This window comes from Macrobrachium nipponense, chromosome 29, assembly GCF_015104395.2.
Source record: "Macrobrachium nipponense isolate FS-2020 chromosome 29, ASM1510439v2, whole genome shotgun sequence".
Taxonomy (NCBI): Eukaryota; Metazoa; Arthropoda; class Malacostraca; order Decapoda; family Palaemonidae; genus Macrobrachium; species Macrobrachium nipponense.
Window position 1 is genome coordinate 38,343,385 of NC_061092.1, and position 25,000 is coordinate 38,368,384.

The following is a 25,000-nucleotide window of genomic DNA, read 5'->3' on the forward strand; positions in this document are numbered from 1 at the left end:
TTTGCCGGTCTTTTTTTTAACATACACTCCTATGTAAATTTATGTCGTCTATACGTTAGGGCAGATAAGTGCAGGGTAGGTTGTTAGAAAGATAAGAAAACACACAGAAGGTTGAAGGTCACACTCGTCAGTGTGTCATTCGATTCAGGATACATAAACATTCTCCGAATCTTAATTTATGGTTCACATACCAATGAACAAGTTTAAAATTTATGATTCACATACCAGTGAGCAAGTTTCATATATGAAAATGCTGTTTATTTAGGAAAACAGTGTTGCATTCTCTATAACACCACATTAATCATTAGAACTTGTATGAGAAAAGGAGACTGCTTCAAGATAAAGTTGTAGCTTCACGTGTAGATAACTGATGGTTGAATATCAAATCGTACCCTTCTTAAAACACTTCTTTCCTACGAAGCGGAGTGCCGGTTGCTTTGTAGTTAAGCTGCCTCCTCCTACAAGAATAGCACTTCTTGGGAATTACTTGTTTGATGGATTGCACCTCACAAGTAGTTTAGTAGTATTGTTTTTTTTTATTGTTTACCGAAATGAATAATCCTCGTTAAATGTTTCGGGGAACTTTCAGACGTTTTGGTAGTATTCCGTAAACGTTTTGAATGACCATGTCGCTAAGTCTTTTCTGTACTGAGTACCTTAGCTTTTTTTCCATGAAGAGACAGCTTTGTTTTTTATGCCAAAAAAAACATACTTGGAAGTAGGAATTATACCTATTTATACTTATATTGTAATCGAAGTCTAAAGATCTTGATTGTAATAATACTTCATTTACCTCATATTTCGGAGAATATTCTTCTTATGCAATTATATTAATAACAGAGAGAAACACGACAATCTAGCTTTTAAATGTAATTGACACTAATGCACAAATCCATCGTTTTTCAATTTGAAGGCAGATTTTGGAATGCTTCAAAAAGCAAGGGTTTTGGTCATTCGCGTGGACATTGTTTAAAAAATCATTTTTAATGATTGATGTTAAGTTGAAAAAAATTAAATCTATATTGGAAGTGACGCACACGAGTTTGTAATACTTTCTTGTTAAAAGGTGCCTTTTCAGTGATAAAAGTTGAGTGTCGCTGCCTTGAATGAGTTTTGTTGTTATCTTTTGCAAGTCACAATAATGGATAACGAAACCACCTGTCCCCTTTTATTCATACATTTTTGCAGACTTTTTCGTAAATAACCTAAACATATTCTCTAATATAGTATTATAGAATATGTACTTTACCACTTGATAAAAAAAATATCAATGTAAATCTTTTCGTTTGTTTAATTTATACTTCGTGTATGGTCTGTAATTTTTATTACTGTTTTTATTAAGGGGGGGAGCAGATTGGTAGTTAATGATGCAAATATGAGTACATAAAACACAGCGCGCGATTCCTTTATGCAAATTCCACAGGTAGCCACAAAGTTGTATCCTCCATTCATCATTCTGAGAGCGGCACGGTCCGTTCACGTCGGCTATTTACGACCTTTTCTCTCTCTCTCTCTCTCTCTCTCTCTCTCTTTTCCCACCCCCTCCTCATCTCTCTCTCTCTTTTCCCACCCCCTCCTCACCGCTTTCTAAATCGCCGGCGACAGGTCATTAGCTAAACACTAAAACTGTCATGACTCCGTTCGGCTTGACAAACAGCTTCAGCCGTGCTTTTCCAAGGTGTCTTTCTGCGCGTTAGCGACGTTCGCCGTCCGTCCGACGTTTTCTCGTCTCGTTTTTATTTTTTCCTTTATTTCCCCTCCTCTTTTGTTCGGCTGTTTCGTCGAAAGACAAACAAGCTTCGACCTTTTGACTCTCTTGTTGACTTTGCCCAAAAACTCTCGCATTTGAAGGTTCCCCTTTGATGTTTTATTTTTTTTTTTTTTACTGTTTTTTTCTATTTCTCATAGGTATACTGTAATGATACTTTACTAAGTATGGATGACTTTGGTAATTTGATGTTTGTTGCCTTTCATGCCTATTGATGTGCAGAAATAAGGGAAAGAGTAATAATGATTTTCATAACTTCTGTTTATATTACACACATATGCAAGCACGTACACATTCACACACACATTATATATATTAGTATACATATGACTTACTACCTGGAAAAGAATATTTTGCCGGTAAGACATCACTGGCACCAAAGGGGCTGTCGGTGGGAAGGGAGTGACATGTAAAACTAACCGAAAAGGACAGATAATAGTGTCTAATCCATAGCTTTCGAGGTCACTGAGAGGAATAGTGCCACTTCTGATGCCTTTAAATCGAAGTTTAGCCCCAATAGGAGGGGGAAGGGCCAAGAAGGGGGCGAAAAAATCAAATTTAAAAAATGACAAATGTTAGTGTCTAATCCATAGTTTTCAAGGTCGCTGAGACGAATAGTGACACTCCCGATGCCCTTTAAGTCCTAGTTCAGCCTCCGTAGTGTTGATGGTGAAAAGGAGTGAAATATAAAACGTCAAAGATACTGGGCAATGTACAGAAACAACTATCTTAATCTTAACATTAAAGAGAGAGAGAGAGAGAGAGAGAGAGAGAGAGAGAGAGAGAGAGAGAGAGAGAGAGTTTATTGGTCGTCATTCAGTTTTCCCTGACGGAACTCATATATATATTATATATATTATATTACATATAATTATATAATATATATAGATATATATATATATGATATATATATTATATATATAATATATACATATATATATATATATGTATATATATATATATATATATATACATATATAATTAACAGATAATTAACCTAATAGAAAATATCAATATTATGGGACACCTTAATTCAAAGTTATACAGAAAACGCATTCGCTACAAAGCATACATGACTATGTAGGTCACGAGGTCAGTATATAAGGTCTCGATCCCAGTGGAAATGTGAGGGTTTGAGGAGGTTGATGTGAAATGGGGGAGAATGTTAATACAATCGAAGGGGCAGAATGCGGGAGGTAGGAAGGGAAATGGTGGCGGGAAATACTACGTCGTTGGAGGTGTAAATTTAGAGGCGGGTGTTTTCAATCAGATGTTTTTGTGACGTTGTTTTTTGTTGACTTATAAATTTTCTTGTTTGTTTCATTTGAAGGTAATTTAGGAATTATACGTTTAACATTCTTTACTTAAATTGGTTATGTAAATTATATTTTCACTGGTATTTTTTCTGACCGATTTAGCGTTTATACCTTTATAGGAGGACAATATACCGCTTCCATTTTTTGGTTCAGTCCGTCTCCTCCCCCCCCTTTTTTTCCTTTGCCTGTTTTCTTCGGGTCTGGGCTAGCAAAGGACTTTCGGTTGCTTGTTTCTTCTACCAAGAAAAATATATACAAGTAAAATAAGAACCTGAAGGCTAACACCATTTAGTGTCATGCATTCGAAATTTATTTAAACTAAAGGATCATTTTTTTTGTAGGGGATGGGGTGGAGTTTGCCTAATAAAGTACATCATTTGAAATTATGTACATAAAAAACTGCTTTTAACATTTCTAAAACTTCAGTATCTAAAGGTTCATTGAGTATGGTGTTCTTGTGGTCTCACAATTAACAAAACCTTGCAACATTTTAAAGAATATGCTTACGTTGTGTATGTGAGTAGACAGTAGGACAATACCCTTATGATGTATAGTAAGTAGAGCATCATCTCTATTTAATTTTTACAAAATTAGTATATGTGCCACTGACTCAGAGCATAGTCACTACCTCATAACATTGAAATAAAACTATTGTATACGATTTTACCATTAATATATGTACATTTACCTTATACATTTAAAAACATACAAACATTGTCGTTAAAGATAATCTGTATAACATATTTCTTAAATGTATATTTTTGTATATTTCTCTGTCATATCAGTAAAGTTTTTTTATTTCGTTTGTAAGACTTGTGTCTATTGGAATATGTTTCTTGCTAACAGTCTATCGAATTCTTTGTCGCATGACTCATTATATAGCAATCAGTATGTCCTGTTTATATGTAGTATTGCGTCAAAACCTATTGAAGTGCATTTGACCCGGTTCATTCAGTTCCTGTCATTTGTTCGTGGCATATAAAAACTCACTGTATATTCAAACGCACACACACACACACACACACACACACACACACACACTTTTAAGCTAACGTGTTTTCAAAAAATATGGTTCGAAAGGTACCTGATTCAGCTGACGTGAAGAAACTGGATTGCAACTTCACTTCAACCCTCGAAATTTTTAAGACTGGGTGGAAAAAAATTTGTACGTATGTCTGTTTGTATGTATGTATATATGTATGTATAACAAAAAAATGAGAGCCTGAACCATTCTTTTCTGGTAGAAATTTTTCGAATAGAAATTTTAATGTAATATTATATTCTGAACAATAAAAAAAATTAAGAACATTTGGCTACTTCAATTATCCGGACGCTTACTGGTGCTGTCTTTAGCATACATTGGAATACCTTATACCAGAGATTTCATCCAATAAATATGGTAATGCTAGACTAAGCTTGCTTTATCTTAATCGGTGATCGTCTGGGGGTAAGTGGCCATGATTTAACTGAAATTTTGCATATATCTTTTTAGTTATCCTTGTTTCTTCACCAAATAATCGTGCTTAGGTACTCATTGCTATTATAATGGAACTTCCCTGTTAAGCCCGTAGTAAGGAGGTTACTTATTTGGCAAGATGCATTATCGTGATAGCCAGTTACCGTAAAATAATGTTTGTTATTGGTAAATGTAAGTATTCAGGGATAAGTTCTTGAAGATGATATATTAGGTATTCTGTGTGTATGTATGTATTTAATATGTATGTATATATGTACATATATATATATACATATATATATATAATATATATATATATATACATATATATATATACATATATATACATGTGATTGTTTGTGTGCGTGTCTGTACTTACATCCGTTTGTCAGAAGATTTTAATTCGCCTGAAAATGGCAGATTGGATTAGTCACCTCTTGAATGTAGTCACTTAGAAGCGAATGGAAAACCGAAAAGCAATTGAATTTCGACCAGAGTTTTTTCATTTTACTTTATTATTAGCCACAAAGTTTTTCCTCACTATCAGTGATTCTTCAGATTCCACTCGGAGGCGAGAGCTACTGAGTTCAAGGTTGCCTCTCTCTCTCTCTCTCTCTCTCTCTCTCTCTCTCTCTCTCTCCTTCTTTGACTTGCTGTGGATCGAAATGCCTCAGGAGAACTGGATGCCGAAAATCAATAGCGGACTTTAGTATCGTGAGGAGGACCTAGGTGAGAAGATTCGCATGATCCTCGTCAAGACTGAGGAATTTTCCTCCTTCTTCTGTATTAAATGTTGTGGCACCAGTTGGACAGACTGATAAATCGACCCTCTGTATCTAAGATGCATCGATTTCTCTTCTTTATTGAGTCACATATGGCAGCCATTTTGGTCCGTTCTCTTCACCATAGAAAAATGACCCTCGTTGAATTTCTCCCCTTTTGATTTCCACTGTCCTTGTTTAATATCATAATTCTTGCATTATCGATGTATGGTATTTATGTGGTATTGATTTATAATTATCCAATCCAGTCATCGAGGATTTATTTATTATTCTCTTTAGATAACTAGAGCGCTAGTTATATTTTGCACGCTAATTTCTATATGAATAACGTCCATTTTCAAGGTCTTAATTTTTTATGTTGGAAGGTTATTTAAGACCACACGATAGCTTTGCTTATAGTGTGTTATATGTGAATATATGTGATATATAGATATATATATAGATATATATATACATATAATATATATATATATGATTATATATATATATATATATATATATATATTATATATATATATATCGAGCTACAAATGTCCTTTAATATCTAATTCGCTCTACCTCGGAGTTAATGTATTTTCACATAATGTTTAACCGAAGGGGAATTTTTTAGGCGATAATAGAATTGCCGGCCGACGGGTGGCGGGGTGGGGTAAGGCTTCACTGCCAGACCTGGAATTGAAGATGTCGATGGTTCGTGCCCGTCGGCCGGCAATTCTAATATCGCCTAAAAAATTCCCCTTCGGTTAAACATATATGAAAATATATTAATTCCGAGGTAGAGCGCATTAGATATTAAAGGATATATATATATATATATATATATATATATATATATATATATATATATATATATATATATATAAATTGTGTGATATATCCAGTTGTCTTCCAGAAAACGTAACCAAAACCGTTCATTCACAAAATATCATATGATACTGTCCCTCCTGATATCCTTTCTGATATATGCAATTACCCAAAGGCCAGTTATTGTATTCGCTTGTCCCTCTACCTATTTCATATTTATTTTTTTTCTTTTTTACTTTAGTTTGTGCCTTTATTTTACGTCTTTCAATTTTTTTTTATAGGTAATTTGTTATGGTATCAAAATTTTAAGATAACTAAGTCAGTAGTAGAACCGTTAATTTTGTTGTCTCCTTTTCAGAGATATAAGTAGGAATTCTGCCTCGAAGAATTGCGTTATGATCCATAATATCTTTGAATTTTTACTCTTTCATGAAAAGTCTCCCATAATTCTTATTCCTGAGATCGTATGAAGATTAACCAAAATCTAATCTATTTCTCAAATACCGAATTTGTGCGGTGTTTCAAATGTAACCAGATGATCTTTACAGATAACAGCTAATTGCGCAAGTTGTCGTTAATTAAATCCTAATATACCTCGCCCGTTTTTATCTCATTAATTATTCCTAATATGAACATGCTCATAATTGGTGGTTATCCTATGAAACCCTGACTTGATAAACTTCGAATCATTGGGCATAATTAGATATTGGTAATCACCAACTTGCCCTTTGCCCTCTCGATTACCATAATTATAGAATATGTGCAGTTTAAGTTGTCGTATATAATCATGGTGTAGAAATTTGTATAGCATAAATTGATGTCTTCTCATGTTATATCTTAGATCATTTTAGGCGTAGGTGTCTTATTTTGTAAAATGATGAGCTCTAATAAACAAACAGGTGTAGATATGAAGAAGCGTAGATTTTGAGAAAGGCTTCCTTCCAAATTTCCGTCAGTGTTCCTTGAAGAAGCTTAGATCTTTTAATGTTTCTTTATATATATTGTTAATTGTTTTTTAATAAAATGATTAGCTTTTACTGATTTTATATCATCAGAATGCTACTGTCGGAACAGGTAAGCCAAATACCATTTTTCATGAGACTACCGGATATTTTCACGTTTGTTTTGTCTTTTTGTTGGCTGACTGTGTATTTAAAGTATGAGTGAATGGAAACAGTTTTAAGGAAGACTGCCCTTAGATCTATTAGAATTTGGTTTTCTCCATAAGTATTCAGAATGAGACCTTATGTCTTCCGGTCAGTCCATAATAATTTTTTTATTTCTCACGTGTACTGGGCATTAAAATATGAACGATATCATAAAGAATTGGAGAATCCCTATTCTTAGAGAAAATAGGTAACGTAGGCGTATAATATTCCCCTAGAAAACGGAAATTTGAATTTAAATAGTATTTTACTCTATCAAATACAGACATTTAGCTTCTTCCTCTAACATATCTTGACAACCATCGTCCCTGTTGTATTAGTCGGTATTCCATCTTCCGCTACCCCCCAGTGATAGACCACATCCTCTTCTGATCTCCCCTCTCCCCCTCCCAATGCTATATTCCTTCATTTCATTTTCTCCTGTACGTCAAGGGGCATTGTACCCTCGTCTCCCGTAAGCACCCATAGAATATCTCTATGCCTTTTCATCCGTAAAGTTGTCTCATCCATCATCATCCGTATGGAGGCTAGGCGCCTGAACCGTCAGGTAATCCGTGATCTCGGGAAATGCAGGCGTGTAATTAACGGTGTTATAAACTGCGCCTTTGCCTCCTATAGAGGGATTTTTTAAAGGACGAAGGAATTTATGTTCTAGTTAACCACAGACGTTTTATATCACTTTCGTGATAACTAATCGGGCGATTGTCAAGAGTCGAGGCACTTAGCAGTCATGAATAGAGTTGTAAAGAGAGGTTGTGAAAGTCTTATTATTATTATCTGCCAGATTGCTCTGTGTCTGCGTTCCAGCACTGATAGACGCATACGACGAAATTGGTGTAATGTACTGGAATGTGATGTTTAAAATATAGACTAAACAATAAGTTTTTTTTTTTTTTTTTTTTTTTTTTTTTGTTTTTTTTTTTTTTTTTTTTTTTTTTTTTTGTAGCATGAAATCTAAGAATTGTTCCAGTGATGTTAATGACTACAGGAATGATATTTATTTTAATACTAAGAATAATTTACTGAAGTGTGCCAATGATTGATAATATGATTTTATACCTTTGTATGTATGAAAAATTGGGACGTCTACATTCATCTGTCATTTTTTCCTCGAAAGAAGAGGATGACGACCCCCTGTATTCCAAATCCCATTACCACATTTCTCTTCATTCCTTCATTCCAGACCGTGACGAATGTACGCTGGACAACGGCGGATGCGAACAGAACTGCAAGAACACCGTGGGATCCTACATGTGCTGTTGCCGACCAGGGTTCCGCCTGTTGCCGGACAAAAGATCCTGCCAAGGTACCCAGAGAGAAAAAATGAATTTCCTTGCTCGGTGATCTTGTCTTCTCTCCTCAACGACTGTTCCGACTAATTTGTGACTGATGAACTAATTCCATTACTGTTGCAACAGTGACATTTTTTTTCGTTTGTTTGTGTATTGATGGGCTTAGAATAATTGGATATTGGAAAGGGTTAAACACATATCCTCCTCGTAAGTGACAAATTATAGCACCGTGTATAATTACGCTAATATTGTTACAGTGATATTTACATATAGCAGGCCATTAGCAATAAATTCAGTAGAGATAACGATTCTAATTAGACGGAAAATACTCATTTGCAGTAGGTTACAGTTATAATCCTAGTGGAGTGGGAGAGGAAAAGATAAGCTTTTAGGTTTTTTATTATGCATCTGTGGAAATAGGCTACGAACTCGAATGCATATAGGATTTTGTAACATTTATTGCTGTTTTTTTAGCCAGTCAGTAGATCACTATAAAGTTGAAAAATACAGGTTCGAATAAGATTTTTTATATTAGGTCTTGAGAGGAATTATGTGATCCTTACTTTCAACAGCATAAAACGTTAAGAAAATAAAAGAAAATGTTTATACAAAGAAGTGATAGAAATTGAATATAATATAATATCCTAACGTTGGTAAGTATGTTTGTTCTTATATATATGTATATATGTATATATATATATATATATATATATATATATATATATATATATATATATATATATATACGCACACACACAAGAATAATGAACACTTTTCACGGTAGATATTGTCGGCAATATCAACAAATTTGATAGTTTTTAGTGATAGCCAGACAGTAAAATTATGATGAAGGGAAGTAAAAAATAGGTAACCGTTTTGCGTTAAATTTGGAGCCTGGGATTTATGATTTTTATTTATGCAGACATAAGGAAGAGTAGCTACATCAGTTAGATTATTATTTCACCTCTTATTCGTAAATGAGAAATCAATAAAAGAAGGAAACGTCTATGTAAATTGACAGAAGAGAGGATATGCAATAGATATAAAATGGATTTCCCGACATAAATGCCAACTTGTGTTTACTCTTTCAGAATTCACTTTTTCTGTGCCCTTTAGTAGTGTTCGCTTTTCAGACTAAGTTGAATAATTATTTTCACCGGTCGTTATGCTATTGTACTAAGTCCTGGTTTTTTCTTCGTGCTTTCATAATATGCTAACAATCACTATTCCAATATTTGTGTGACGTAATGTGCTGGGATCTTAGTGTAAAAATTGTGTTATAGTTTTAGATTGAAAATAATTCTTTAATCTTTAGTGAATGATGCGTCTTTTTTATGGCTGTAGTGGTTTTTATATACATATAAGTTCTTTTTAAATATGTCAAGTGTATGTTACTAATATAGAGATGCCGCCATTTTCAGTATCTTAGTGCTTCTGATGTTGAAGTTTCTCGAAAAGTTTTAGTTTTTGAAACTTATGTATTATCAGCCTGAATGAGCGAAAACTTTTGTTTTGTGTTGTTAGCAAGAAGTGCAAATTTTTCTAAAACTGCTGATTGTTTAACCCTGTGTTGTCCTTTGCTGGTTGTTTAGAACTTAAGAAGCATTTGATATAGTAGTTTCTTATCTTTATTTATTCAGTGTCTGGCAGTCGCTGCTTTCCAACACATGCTTTCCGTAGCTGCTTTTAAAACAATGGACAAAATGTCTGTTAAGAGCTTTTTAATATCAGTATGGTAGTCGGTTAAAGGATTTATCAGGCACATTGGGCTTTCTTAGGAAATTTTGGAAATCTTAAAAAAAAGAGGATTTTCGAAATTAAATTCAGATATCAGTTGCTAACTGAATTCCAGATCACAGTTTTCACTTTTCATTTACCTGAGAATTTAAAATGCAATTTTCCTTCACGATTTTACCTTCACATTCTTATTTGGAAAAAGTGTGTATTTTTCAAATCTCAGTGAAACAGTTCCTTTATTTTGGACTTTGGTATTTTTAACACAAACTTATTATCTTGAGGTGATACATAAGAACATTTTTTTTTCTGTACGATCTGGAATTTGATGCCATGAATCTGATGAATGAATTCAAAATAACAAAAGCACACGCAGTGACTGGAGGCTGCTATTTCTGACAATAGAGATTTTTGGTTTTCCTCCCCAAGCATCCATCCATCCATCCATCCATTCCACATCCGAGCCATCCACCAACTCCCGAGCTTTTACTTATATATTTCCCTTGGCATGTTGCTAGACGTGGATGAATGCATCCACCATAATGGCGGCTGTGCTCACGAGTGCGTCAACACCCTCGGTTCTTACTACTGCCGCTGCCTGCGCCACCATCGCCTCCTGCCAGACGGTAGGACTTGTCTCAGTGAGTATCCTTAGATGCTTAGGGGCTATCGTCGGGGTCCTTCTGCTCTGTGGGTGTTTGGAAGTGCTAAGATATGTTGGATATATAAGTGCATATATATAATATATATATATATATAAATATATATATATATATACTTATATATATATTATATATATATATATATATATATATATATATATATATATATATATATATATATATATATATATATATATATATATATATATTATATATTTGTTACCTCCCCTCTGCATGTTAGGGTGGTGACACCAAGATCTGCAATTAAATCCATATTTTGTAAATCTTGGAAGATGCTTTTCCACACATTTTTACACAAGGGTTAAGAGGATTTTTTTTTTTTTTGCCACACTAGCAATAGGTGATGGGGTAGGCTAATGCAAAATAATTCAAGCGCAAAAGTATTTTAGGCGTTTGGAGTTGTCCTAACTGACTTTAGGGTGAAGTGCTGAAGCGTAATAGTATGCTAATATAAGCTAATCATCTAAGCATGCTGTCTGAACTTCGTTTTACTCGTAGAACGAATACTTATTATTCTTGTCATAGTTTGAATCCACCTCTTCTTCTGACCATCGTAGCTCTCACTAAGTTACTTGTAGAAGAAACTTCGTAATATCTTTCCTCGTCTTGAAATTTTCATGCAAATAACTAGGTTCCCATTAGAGATAAGTTTCAGTAACCTCAATTCGCTATGAAAGTAGCGAGTTGCATAGATGTATCAGTACCTCCAGGTGAAGCTGTGCAGTACAGGTAATGTAATTGTTTTCATATTGATTAAAATAGTCTTATTTGAAAAATGTTTAAATGAATTCATGTATTTTCAGCTGTGAACAAGTTGTATTTCTTCTGGTTCCAATAATTACTTCAATGGAAAGAAATTATTAAGATTAGCATTGAACACTTGAAGGATCAATAGAAATAATTAAAAGAACCAAAGGATTAATTTTTTTATTTTTACTTAAGGATAAGTTGTAGGTACATATACATAGAGATGAGAAGGCCGCCGCGTTTATTTATTATCATAATTATTCAGGAATAAAGGTAGCGGAGTATCAAAGATAAATGGGGAGGCGTGTAGGTATTTCAAATATTGAAATGATTTGTATATAAGGTTCTTCTTTTGTCTACAGTCATCTTTCTCGTAATAAGCAGCTAGCATTTGCTTATTTGTATAATTTTTTATAATATTTATTCGCCCCTCAAGAGTTCAAAGCTAATCTTGATCGTTTCTTTCCTTTTTGAAATGAAAAATATGCTAAGATAGCGTTATGATCACATAATATCAGCTTTTCTCTGTTGTTATGGATGGCCTTACCTTAAACCCTGCGGCCTGTATTAGAATCTCATTTGTTTGTTTTATCATGTTTTCAAAGAGCTTTCTTTGTTTTCTGAAACAGAATCCACGTAACTTAACACTGATTAAACAGTTCCTATTTTATTTTTGCTCTTGACCATGCCGAGTTAAAATCACCATCAGTAATAGTCAGTGCAGGACCGCCCTCCTGGATTAGAATTTCGGAGCTGACAGTCAAATTTTTCATGGCCGTCCTAGCGGCTCTTTTTTTATTTCCTGCATCACTTCTTTTGTTTATTATTCGTTTTTTGTCGTTCTCCTTCACAGACGTAGGTGAATGCGGGGTGAGGAACGGAGACTGCGACCACTTCTGTCACGACGACTCTGGAAGGATCGTCTGTTCCTGCCGATCTGGGTAAGCGCATAGCCTTTCCTGGGCTTCTATCAGTCCGCTGTCGTCGTGTTTCCTTTTCATGTTCTGGTAAAAAGGAAGCACAAGATCACAAGTTTTTTTTTTTTTTTTTCACTAGACATTGCATTCATTCTCATGAAGCATCTGTATCACTTGAATCTCGAAGTATAATTTCATTCTCATGAAGCATCTGTATCACTTGAATCTCGAAGTATAATTTACATATTAGAAACAATGGCTCCACTAAAAAGAGTCATTCGTTTCGGAGGGTTTGAAAATGGTGTCAAAACCTATTTGGATAAACGGAAAGGTGTCATTATTAGGGAGTGAATGATATTTCCCCCGAACACGCTGTTCTTTAATATTTTCTTTAGATACCCTTTAGCGTTTGGCATTCATATAAAATATGTACATATTTAAGACTAAAAATGGAACATTAATATTAGAAATACGACTTCGTTTTGAAGTCAGACACATTCATCTCTTCGAAGGCTTGGATAATGGTGTCCAAACCCCATTTGGATAAATGTGCATCCATTAAGGATAAAAAAAAAGAGCATTCATATAAGAAACGAGGGATCCGCCAGGTAGGTCACCCAACACATTCTGTTCTTGGAAGATGGCGCCAAAATCCATCCGGATAATCAGCGAAAAGGGTGTCATTACCGGGGGAGATTTTTCACCCAGACAAGAGCCATTCACTCTTTTTTTTTTTTCCCCTTCTTATTTCCTACAATTAGATCTCCCGAAAGCTGTCCGAGACTCGCAGCAAGCGCAGCAACAACACCTAAGCACTGTAATAACACCCACCGCCCTAATTCGGGTGCTCTTATCTTCAGCACTGGCAATCCTTTCGCCTGCCCCGCCCATTTCCAACGCCCCCCCCGAAATCTTTCCACTGACCCATTAAGAGATCGCAGCTACCCATAAATTATGCACCAAAAAGTCAAAAGGGTATGTTCGGTACCCCGTTACGGCGATATGAAGGTCACTTACCTACCTATTACACGGGCATCTTATTCGCACCTTAAGGTCTGGCGGACAATTTATATTTCTTGTGTTTTTCTCTTTTTTTTGTGCTTTTATGTATTTTTTCTTTTTAATATTATTATAGTTCCAGAAGTATTTATTGCTCCATTATGATTTGAGTACTGTTATTCTGGAATGCAAAGCAACGTAAATCGATATATTTTGTCTACACTTTGAGTCGATATTCTTCAAAAGATGGCAATAAACTACTTTGTTAAGTCTACACGAATGCTTTGTGAAAGCAATCTGCAATGGCTTATAATCTTAGGTTTGGTACACTTTATCACAGACGTCTCTTGTTCTGATAGTTGCTGTTACATTGATTGTTATGTTTTCAGAGTTCATTGCCTTATGCGCTTGTAGTTTTTTTCAGACTGGATGTTTGTAGAACCACCAACATAATGAGAAAGAGTATAATTTCATCGCAAGTTTCTGTATGAAATAAGTGTCCGTTTGAAGGAATTTGAAACTTGATGATTCGTAGCGTTAAAAGGATGCGAGAAAGATTATGTGTAAATTTATGCTTTGTTAAATCTTTTTTATTTGTGTGTTAACAGTGGGATTTCAATATTGGTGCCAGCGCTTTATTTAAATGTTTTGGCGTCCTGCCTGAAATTTATTAGAGGAGATGAACTACAAGTGTCTCCTTAGAAAAAAAATGAAATTTAGGTTTTTTTTTTTTACCATGGTCCTGCAATCTTTTGAGCGTTTGCCTTTGTTGTACTTGTTCATTTTAGCTCTAGGTAGCCTGTAGTTTGGAAAAATCGCCGTTGTGTTTAAGGTTGCCACGTCGCCGTATCCCATTTTGTTTGTTTTGACTTTCATAGTGAATTTAGATTGTAAAGAGTTCTAGTTTTTTTTTCTTTTGCAATATAGATGCAGATAGCCATTGTATTTGCAAAAAGCTTTTTAGGCCATTTAAGTGTTCAAGAAAGGTCATGTCCAGACCGCTTCCTGCACTCAACAAAATATGCTCATGTCTCGGAGAGACTTGATCAGCAGAGATAAAGGATGGGAACAGGTTTTTCAGTGTGAAGCTTAACGCTTCTTCATAGGGCAAGGTAGCTCACTTACTTTCAAATAATACAATTATACAAGTATGAAATTTGAGTTTATTCTCTCATGGAAAGGATGAAAGGAGATAGATGCCAAAGGATTCGTCTGGTGTAACAACGGCCTCGTATTTTGCTTGTTTCCTTTTTCCACTGATTTTTTTTTCCACATAAGAATAAGTCTGCTATGCAGTAATGTCTTGGCGATACTTCACGCTAAAATAAATGTGCATTTAATGTACTTCACTTTATCTCTCGGGAAGACTCGAAAATGCCTTCGAGTGTGTGGAGAATTGTTTGAAATTACGCTTTAAACCAGAGTATGTACAATAAAGAAAATATCAAAATTACGCTTTAAACCAGAGTATGTACAATAAAGAAAATATCAAAATTATCAAATAAGTTTAATATGCCAATATTCAGTGAAGGTATCTTTCAAAGAATCGGTAAACATACAATCAACAATAAAATAGTGTATCAGTATTATCTAGTAAAGATTTCTTTAAAAATTCGGATACTACATACGAGGCTTACCATTGGCTAAACATAATTACTGCTGAAACGAATGAATTTTGGACTACTGTTAGCCTGCTCTCTCTCTCTCTCTAGAAGGTGTTTTAGTTACAATGGGAGGGGGATACCTATACATCTTTTCCAGTGACAAGATCTTTCGTATATTTATTTGCGCTGTTGTTGCTTTATATATTTAATTATTATTCGCTCTGTCGTGTATTGTCAACCCAAATAGAAACATTAAGAGAATAGCATAAGGTTTGTATTATAAAATATTTTATTTCGTATTTTGACCGTTTTTTCTTGTTATCGTTTACATGATCTTCACGTAATAATTTATAGTTGAACAGTTAAGAAGTAATGTTTTCATGTTGTAAATGTCGTGATGATTCTTAATCCCATTTTGCTAATGTTTCTATTGTTTTTTGTTACACGACTTTTATGTTGGTTCTAGCTTACTAATGCTGAAATTCAAATGCAAGTTAAATGTATCTCGAGATAGCGCAACATTTTTTTGTAGTTTTGCCAAAAGTCAAAAGGCAGATTAATGGACTTAATTGGAAGCAGTAATCACCTTTCAGAATTTCAGAGTAAGAGAGAGAGAGAGAGAGAGAGAGAGAGAGAGAGAAGGATTAATAGAAATTGCACGTGCTGGTAGGTGGCTATGCTTCATTCTAGAAATGGGTTCCTATAAACGAAAAGAAGAGATGATCATTGTAAAAATAATAGGCTAATGAAGACAGCCCACACACACACACACACACAAACACACACACAGAAAAGCGGAATATAATGATTTCATCCTGGTACTATGGTGGAGACGTTGATCAGGCTTAGTTTATCGGACTTAATGGAAAAAACCGGTCCCGCCAAATTATAAGCTGAATGATTCGCCAAGTAGGTGGGTATGAGTGTAGCCTAGGTCTCCTCTCCGTCAGCAATCACAAACATTTGGGCATTTGGTATGAAGCGGCTGTGACCAATTGCCCTTTTCGGGGCCTATCATTAGCTTGCGGTTAATAATTTAAACGTTATTGGACAATTATGGAAAAGGAGATAGTAACATTCCGACTGATCCAGAACGACAATAGCTATCTCATCAGCCGCTCCCCTCTGATACAGATCTAGAAGATTGCCTCTTAAAGGATAGTCGTGATGGTCGGCGAGGGAAGAAGATTAAACAGGTCCTTGGGGGGGGGGGGGGGGGGGGGGGGGGGATAGGAGGTAGCGACGTCTGGCAAACGATCGACGTTAACTCTGGTCTTTTCCGCAGGCAGCTTAACCATTCAGTATGCAGTAAGATGGTATCACATTACCGTAATCAAAGAGCTGTCCGCTGAAACGCCTTTGTTAATACTTTTCAAAACCTCCCCTTTTCTGTCTGAGATGAGGACAGTTAAGCGTAGATGGGAACTTATCCATGGCGTAATCAGCGCTCTTTTTTTCCAGCCTCTGATTTCATATGAAATAAAAGATTTTTTTCCGTAGTATCCTTGATTTAATTTCTACCTCATTTCAAGTTTTGAATTCCCGTATTGCAGAATGGAAAAGTAGAGTCATATTTTTTCCATGCGTTAGTTGCTGTAATTGAGTTTCTTCAATTTTCCAAGTATTGAGTTTCTGCAATTTTCAGTTTATATTTTTCCGTCTACCTGAGTTTTAAAAAAAAATTGTATTTTTGGCACGCCTCTTTTAAATTGATGTCCTTCATTTATTTCCCTTCTGTTCCTCACTCATTAAGGATTCTAAATTAACAAAAAGCCCTTTAGGTCGTAAGTCCTTCAATTCTTCATGAATTCTAAAGATGACTGACTTCATTGTTTTTTACTTTAGTGTTTCATAGTCATATTGTGACAGATGTTGTGGCTGTGTTTTCTGCGGAACGATATAATTATATCCAGTTAAAAATGTTATGTGTGGCGCTGTTACCGCAGCTGTGTGATGCATTGGCGTGAATTAGTTATTTCTTAACCTTAATTAGTTAATGTCTTCCAGATTATTGTCTCTTGAGTCTTTGGAATACTTGGAATTTGTAACAATAAGCTGCCAAACTAAAATCAGTGAAGCCGATTTTTACTTACAGAAATTTGCAGAATTTTATCTGCCCACCCTTTTGGGCTATTATTCAACACTGATCACTTCGTAAAAGACATGTACTCTTTTACTACAACACTCACGTTAAATAAATACCAAATTTCTATTATAGTGTATTTCTTTATTGTCTTCTCTTAGCGCACATTACATGTAGAAGCAAAATTTTTCCAAAACTTGTTTTGCTTTATTTTTTTTTTCCATAATTATAATTTATTTGAATCTTCTTGGTCCTGCCATAATGAAATTCCCCGAGGTACAGACATTCCGGCGTCGACACCTTCGTCTTTTTTTTTTTTTCTTCCAAACCACCCGTGAAGGTGCTAAAAATTCATGCAAAGTCAAGACCCCATACTGACCTGTACTATTGCAATCAGCGTTGCGGATCTGTAATGAGCCAAGATTTACCCTATATATGTACACCTAATCCCCAACACGTTCATAATGCATAAGTGGCAGTTAAGGGAAGGGGTACTGGGTAGGTGAAAAAGAGGGGGGGGCCCAAGGTCGGGGGTAGGTAAAGTGGAAGAAAGGGCCTGGTAGATTGAAGGATAACCCCGACGTCCTTATTCAAGAAGTTTTGTATCTTGAGGAGATGCAAAGAGGCCCTCCTTTTTTAGTACATGCTTTGCAGCACCTAAAGAGACACGCTTCGGTGCTTTCCCTTAAAGGGAAGTGTACGGCCGATTGCACTTCGCTGAAAGAGTTTTGGCTTTTTTTTTTTTTTTCCTTTTTATTTCAAGGCGCGTCGCTATGGAATTAAGGGCTCGGGGTATGCGTATTACCCCTGAGGAAAAAGAGGGTCATATGGTTTAGTAAGAATTGAGCGTATGCCTGTGTATAGCATTTCTTGTCAATATCTATATATCTATCTATCCATCTACAGGCATACATGTGTATATATATATATATATATATATATATATATATATATATATATATATATATATTATATATATATATATATATAGACACATTTATATGTATATATATAAATATATGTATTTTATTTATTTATAATCACAATAAAAAGAATAGTTGTCGCTCAGGAAAGTTTTGTCAAATCTCTTCAAGGCTAAGCTTATGTTCATAGTTTATCGATTAGTTACTCATTCTTTCAGTTTTTCTGTTTTGTGGATTTTGTTGTCATGTGTTCCGGAACTGTACTAGAATAGTTGAGAAGCTTCACTTTACCCGTACAAAAAAAAAAAAAAAAAAAATTAATGCTAAGGTTCTGGACGCCGTGCTACAGAAATATGCGGGGGAGTGCCGACATTTTTATGGATACAGTGATTTGTCAACTTCAGATTAGGTAGGATTACTTTTATGGTATTCCTGGTTTGGAGAATTTTATCAAACACTTTTGAGCAGTTTACCCTCGTAAACATTGTCGTTTCGTATAGATTCTAAATGACGAAATGTAGGGAAGATAGGAGGGGGTTGATGGTGTAAGATTCTTATATTGATATTCTCTTTGGTTACAAAGTAATGGATAGTGTGACTATGCTCACGACATTGTTACTGATACGTATTGTTGTAATATGGGAGTAAAGGGGAATGTCATCTAGTCAGTAACGAGTGATTTGTGAAGAAACCAGTAGAACAGATTTATTTAGAGGATGTTAAAATTTAATGTTTTAAAACGTTTATGGTAACGGCTGTCTGCATTACGTAGAGTATACCGACCACTTTTTCCAACTATGCAAGTTAATAGCCTAAACATCACTATAAATTGATTGTCCCGTTTTGAATTCACTAAAATAAACGACAAACGATCAGTATGTAGGAAAGTTTCCTCCCTTACTTTTGATACAAAAAATTTGTATATAATTTTAGTAAGTGCCATTCACTTTTTGATCAGATGATTCTTGCATAGATGTTACTAGTGAGTTTTGTAAAGTAGCAATGAACTTAATATTAAAATTTTTCGGTAACAGGAAGGCTTCTACAGAACACTCAAGAATTTACCCCATAATGTTAGTATCATTTTGTTTAGCAAAATAATATATTGTGTGGAAATAAAAGTAGATACTCCGAATCATACCCTTGATTACAGAATAACCAAAAAGGACAGAGGTGGGTTTGAAATTAGGAGATGGGCGCGGTCGGTATTTCAGAAAGACTTGTTAGAAGTGCCGACTGTCATTTTGACCAATGGAACTTCATCTGTCTTGGGACTTTGGGCTCGAATGTTTGTGTGTGGAGCCGTCCTCGCAAATTGCCGGTTCCTGCTTGTGATTACCACAATGAGATAATTGTTTGCAAGCGCACCTGAGAGAGAGAGAGAGAGAGAGAGAGAGAGAGAGAGAGAGAGAGAGAGAGAGAGAGAGAGAGAATAATTCGGGGAATTCTTTGGTAAATTATATAATAATAAGGGAAATGTCTGTACAGAAGTTTGAAGCAGCTGATGGCATAGAAGTTTTCTGCCATGGTCGTTATTTTGCCTTTCTCGTAAGCATAACCCTATTAGAAAAAGGTTTAATGTGGACCAAACAAATTTATACTTGAGCATAGTCTCTCTCTCTCTCTCTCTCACATAATTATATATATATATTATATATATATATATATATATATGTACATATAATGTGTGTGTGTGTGTGTGTAAATACAGTGGCATTATACATATATATATATATATATATATATATATATATATATGTATGATGTATGTATGTAGGTATGTATATAGGCACGTATGTGTGTGTGTGACTAATGGGATATCCTACTGTAGATGATGGCTCTACAGGAGGGTAATGAGATTGAATATCAAATGAAATATGAGTTAATATAAAAACGTTGTTGCAACAAAGTGGGTTCCTTTTGTTACGAAAGCTTTCGCACTTTAGATAGTTTTCGATCTAGAATGATATTGTAGCTATTAATCCTTTAAATATGGTGAACACTTGCAGTGTGTTTGGATGCCACAATAGGTCAAACAGAGACGGCAAATCGCATTAATCAGTCTCTGCTGTTGTGAGAAATCAAGGAGATAAAACTCAAAAGATTAGTGTGGATTTCCAGGATAAACAGGGCTAATTTTTAGCCACCAAGACATACGAAAATCTTCTCAGGTCACTTCATTAGTTATGAGTGTTATTAATTGTTAGTGTAGTTAACGATAATGGTGAGTGATTAAAGAATCCAAGGGCATAAATATTTCACAAAGTAATTCATTAAGAGCCACTGCGTTCTCTGTCAAATGATAGATGATTTAGAGCCGCTAGGAAGTTATTTTGGTCAAATCTTTAAAACTTGAAGTAGTGGATAGTGATTTATGTATTTTTAAAAGATGATATCAAATATCAAAAGTGCAAATAGGCTAGTGTCGGAAATTTCCCCGTCTGGGTAGGTTCTATGTCCCTGGATGGGGTGGGACTATGATGATCTGGCCTGAAATTAAACTATGTAAATTTAACAAAATACATAAACCGAAAGGCGGACTCTCGCCAACGGACTACTTACAAAAGGAAATAAACTAAAACAATTGACAACGAAATGAAAGTTTCAGAAAGCCGTGGAAAAATCCCATGACATCAGTCTCAAAAAATGTCAGTCTCTCACCAAAAAAAAAAAAAAAAAAAAAAAAATTATTTGCGCTACGTTTCGCCTATAGTCAATTTCTTCAGTATCGACATTTACATGATCTACAATATTCATATATGCAAAATAGCATTCACCACCTACATCTATGGTGGGATATTTAAATCGCATCTCAAAGTGTAATAAAAGTAACTATCCCTCTGTTATTTGGAAGTTTCATTTTATTTTTATATATCTTTCATGCACTGCAGGTTCCAGAGCTTCAATTTTATTTTTCTGTTTGTGAATTGCTTGCGATTTTGCGTGATATGGTTCATAATTCCTTAGAATAACAACGAAATTTGATAATTCCTTTGTTTGCAATGCTTGACCTAAAAGATGGCGGCGGCTTATCAGGTGCTCGTCTACTGTGACGTCATAGGAAAACTATCAGTAATGCATACATTTCAGGAGAATATATTTATTTATGTCTGATGTTATTATATTTTTTAATTGAGTATTTTATGATATAATAAAAAAGCTATAATATCAAGAAAAATAATCGAACAATGCTTGATACTTTTTATTGTTATAACTACTTCTAAAAACTCTTTGTATTAAAAAAAAAGTTACTGTAGTTAACTTAACATTTACGCTATCCATTTTTAAAAATTTGTTCCAAGAATCCCATGATTTGGTTAAGCAAATTATAAATCATATTACGTAGTATGTATTTGTCTTTTGCAGCAGTACATATTGCGAAATATTTTTTAGACCGAAACTCAAAAGCTTATCGTAAATAATGTCATGTATGGCTTCCTACTACTAGGGTTAGGCTTGACAACCTGGATTCTGCACAGACAGCTAATTCTTTCATATATATAAAGTCCGTGAAACTATTGAGCATAGGCCTCAGAGGTAACAGATAGTATATGCCTCCCTCTCTCCACTCACACACTCACACGCACACGCACACGCACACACACACACATATGTCAGTAGGGCGAACAAAACCCAAACAAATGACAACAACAACGCCGACGGCCCACAATTTCACACTCCATCAACTGGATTTTGGATTTTTTTTTTTTGGGGGGTGGGGGGTTTGTGGGGGGGGAGGATGATCAGAATCGAAGCGCCAATACGACGAACGTCAGCGCCTCCTTCTGTAAGGAATGCTGCCTCCTTTTGTAAACCTCCCTTTTGGTCATTCTGCTGGCAGGGTTTGATGGACGAGGCGGCCTGGTGGAATGCCACTGAGCTAAGAAAACAGCAGCTTTGGGGTTGGGTGGAAGGGGAAGAAGGTCTTGTCAGAAGAATGATGAGAGGGCGAGAAAAAATACATTTAATATTGTGGATAGCATGTTTCTTTTTCTGTATCAAAATATTTGCAGACTAAATGAAGTTGCTTCCAGGCTTCAGATATCTACATCGCACGTATGTAGATTTTTTCGCTATATACTCGTGTGTGTGTGTGTGTGTATATATATATATATATATATATATATATATATATATATATAGATAGAATGTAAAAAATTTTTACCACAACTTTTTCCTTAGAAGGTAGCTATCCCCGCGCCCTTCTCATCTCTGATTGTGACCCTCTACATTCAGCTAAACACCAGGTTAATACTATGTACTTTTCCTGCGTAGGTGCATTTGCATTTGACATTGCTAGATTTTGTCCTTATTTTATAAAATCAGTCTCTTATTGGGTATAGTAAAACAATTGACAAACTACAAATCTTTTGTATCTTGGACCGCAAAAATCTTGGAGAAATATGCATATCTTCTTTGGCTCATATCTGGTGGAAGTGCCTACAGCCATTACGACGCCAGTTAAACAAAACTAAATCAGTCAATCAGTGCTCCCCTTTAGGCGTATAGACAGTATTTCGATGTCATGACTTAAATGAAATTTTTATTTTTTTATTTTTTTGTTTATTTTAAGTGCAAAGACTAACGGGAGTGGTAATAGGAGAAAGCATTAGTAGACCTCCAAAACTTTGCTGTAGAATGAAAAAGAGCAGTCGCAGAGCTGTTCCAACAGAAAGGCAGAATATTCCGTAACCTTAATATAGTCAGTTGATGAACCTTTGCACATTTAACATTTTATATATTTTTTTTTATTTGAGATCCGTCTCTCATTTATGGTTCGCCTTTTACATTCTGAATTAAAATTATCATGCCACCAAGGTGATTAATTTCTCTCTCTATCTCTCTCTCTCTCTCAATTACATATGAAATAAAGTATTTTTACCGCATTTCCTAAGGACAAAATATATCATTTCAGATACGCATTACGGCAGCGATACGAACGACATTTTTTTCGTGACACAGTTTTCTTGTCTTTTTATTTCACGATAGAGACAAAATCTTTATATATATAATATATTATATATATATTAATATATATTTAATATATATATATATATATATATATATATATATATATATATATATATATATAGATAGATAGATAGATAGATAGATAGATAGATAGATAGATAGATAGATAGATATGGCATAAATATAGCAGCTATAGTAAAGCATTTTTTCCTACTGATGGAAATGTTCATTCTAAACATATGTATTTTTACTATGTTCGAGATCACAGAAAAAGTGTTATTTTAAGCTTATAACATGGCAATTATGCCAACATATTCGGGGAATATGTCACTTCTGATAAAGTTCATGCGAGAACTCCAGAGTAACTATTTTCCGACGAACATATTTATTAGTCAACATTTATCCCCAGCATACGTCTTGCACATGCAATAGTTCACACCCATCATTCCATTCCCTTTCGTTGAACAACGCCCGGTGAAGATGATTTTAAAAGCTTTTTTGTTTTTAACTTAGGAAGGCGGGATTCCTATTCAAGATGTACACGCATGCGCAGACAGACCCGAATATGGAGTTACGATTAGTTCCGGGTATACAGTCATCTTTTGTTTTACAAGCGCCTGAGTACGTGAGTAACACGGAGAGGCGTTTAGAAGTTTAAAAGCTGTTTTCGTTTATGGTACCTACTATTTTCAGAAGTTAATTGTGTGAGAGTGGTAGCTGAATGCTTATGGATATTTGCCTATAGTTTATATGTATACTTAAAAAAACTTGCATGCTCAAAAAGAGGTTTATCGATAATTAAAAGGAAAGTTTAACTTCGTAAAAAAAAAAAAAAAGCGTTTTCCAGGTATTTCGTACAGTGAATTTTTTATAGACACTGAAAGTATCACATTAAATCCAGAGATTGCCATATCTATAATATATTTACCTTTCTAAAACTTTTATAAATTCATGCAATTCAAATATAGTTTAGGAGTCAGTGCAAACAAGAAACGATTGAAAATGACTCATATGTTTCTTACGGAATGGGTCAGTGTATTTTTCTTGACGGCAGTGTAAATGTGCTATGGCCGAGAATTTGGGTCGCATGTTAAGCCGATAAAAAGCTCGTGTCACTGTCAATGGATGCACCTTCGGTTGTAAATCTCGGTACGAGAACTGTTCGGTAGAGGAATTTGGTTTTCCTCTATTTCGTACCTTAAACGCGAGTGTGTTCCTTGGTCCTTTACAGGTGAGAATACTATTCGATGTAGATTGCCTCTAGCATTTTCAACATACCTAGACGACTAGAGTCTATGCCTGCCTGCCTGTGCGATATAACAGAAGTATTAGAATTGTGTGTTTAACTCTGAACCAAATACCTACAGTGTTTTATGCATTGTTAAGGAAATGAATACTTCATGATCAGTTACGAATGATCTGTTTTGGTTACATGTTTATCAGATAACATTATCAGAACACGTAATCTGACAACAAATCTCGACGTAATTTTAGATAAAGAAAACAATTTTTTTTTTGTTTAGCATTTGTGACTTTTTTTTATTTTCAACGTTAAGTATTATTTATATATATTTTAGTAATTGATTCCTCAATTAATTAATTACGATGAAACGACCATCACCTAAATTCTCGTAGTGTAAACGGATGTCCTGAAGTAGCTTCGAAGACGTGGCTCTCTCTCTCTCTCTCTCTCTCTCTCTCTCTCTCTCTCTCTCTCTCTCTCTCTCTCTTCTCTCAACAAATGTTTTTTTATTT

At 34.8% G+C, this 25,000-nt stretch overlaps 1 protein-coding gene across 2 annotated transcripts in view; it reads left to right on the plus strand.

The window, feature by feature from the left end:
* Positions 1-25,000, plus strand: part of LOC135206246 (multiple epidermal growth factor-like domains protein 6) — a 381,457-nt gene that overhangs the window by 332,383 nt on the left and 24,074 nt on the right. Inside the window, exons 7-9 of one of the 2 annotated variants that reach the window (XM_064237627.1) lie at positions 8,476-8,598; positions 10,837-10,959; positions 12,602-12,689. In XM_064237627.1, coding sequence (XP_064093697.1) covers positions 8,476-8,598; positions 10,837-10,959; positions 12,602-12,689 — 334 coding nt within the window. The remainder of the gene's footprint in view (positions 1-8,475; positions 8,599-10,836; positions 10,960-12,601; positions 12,690-25,000) is intronic. The other variant, XM_064237628.1, reaches the window with a different exon arrangement.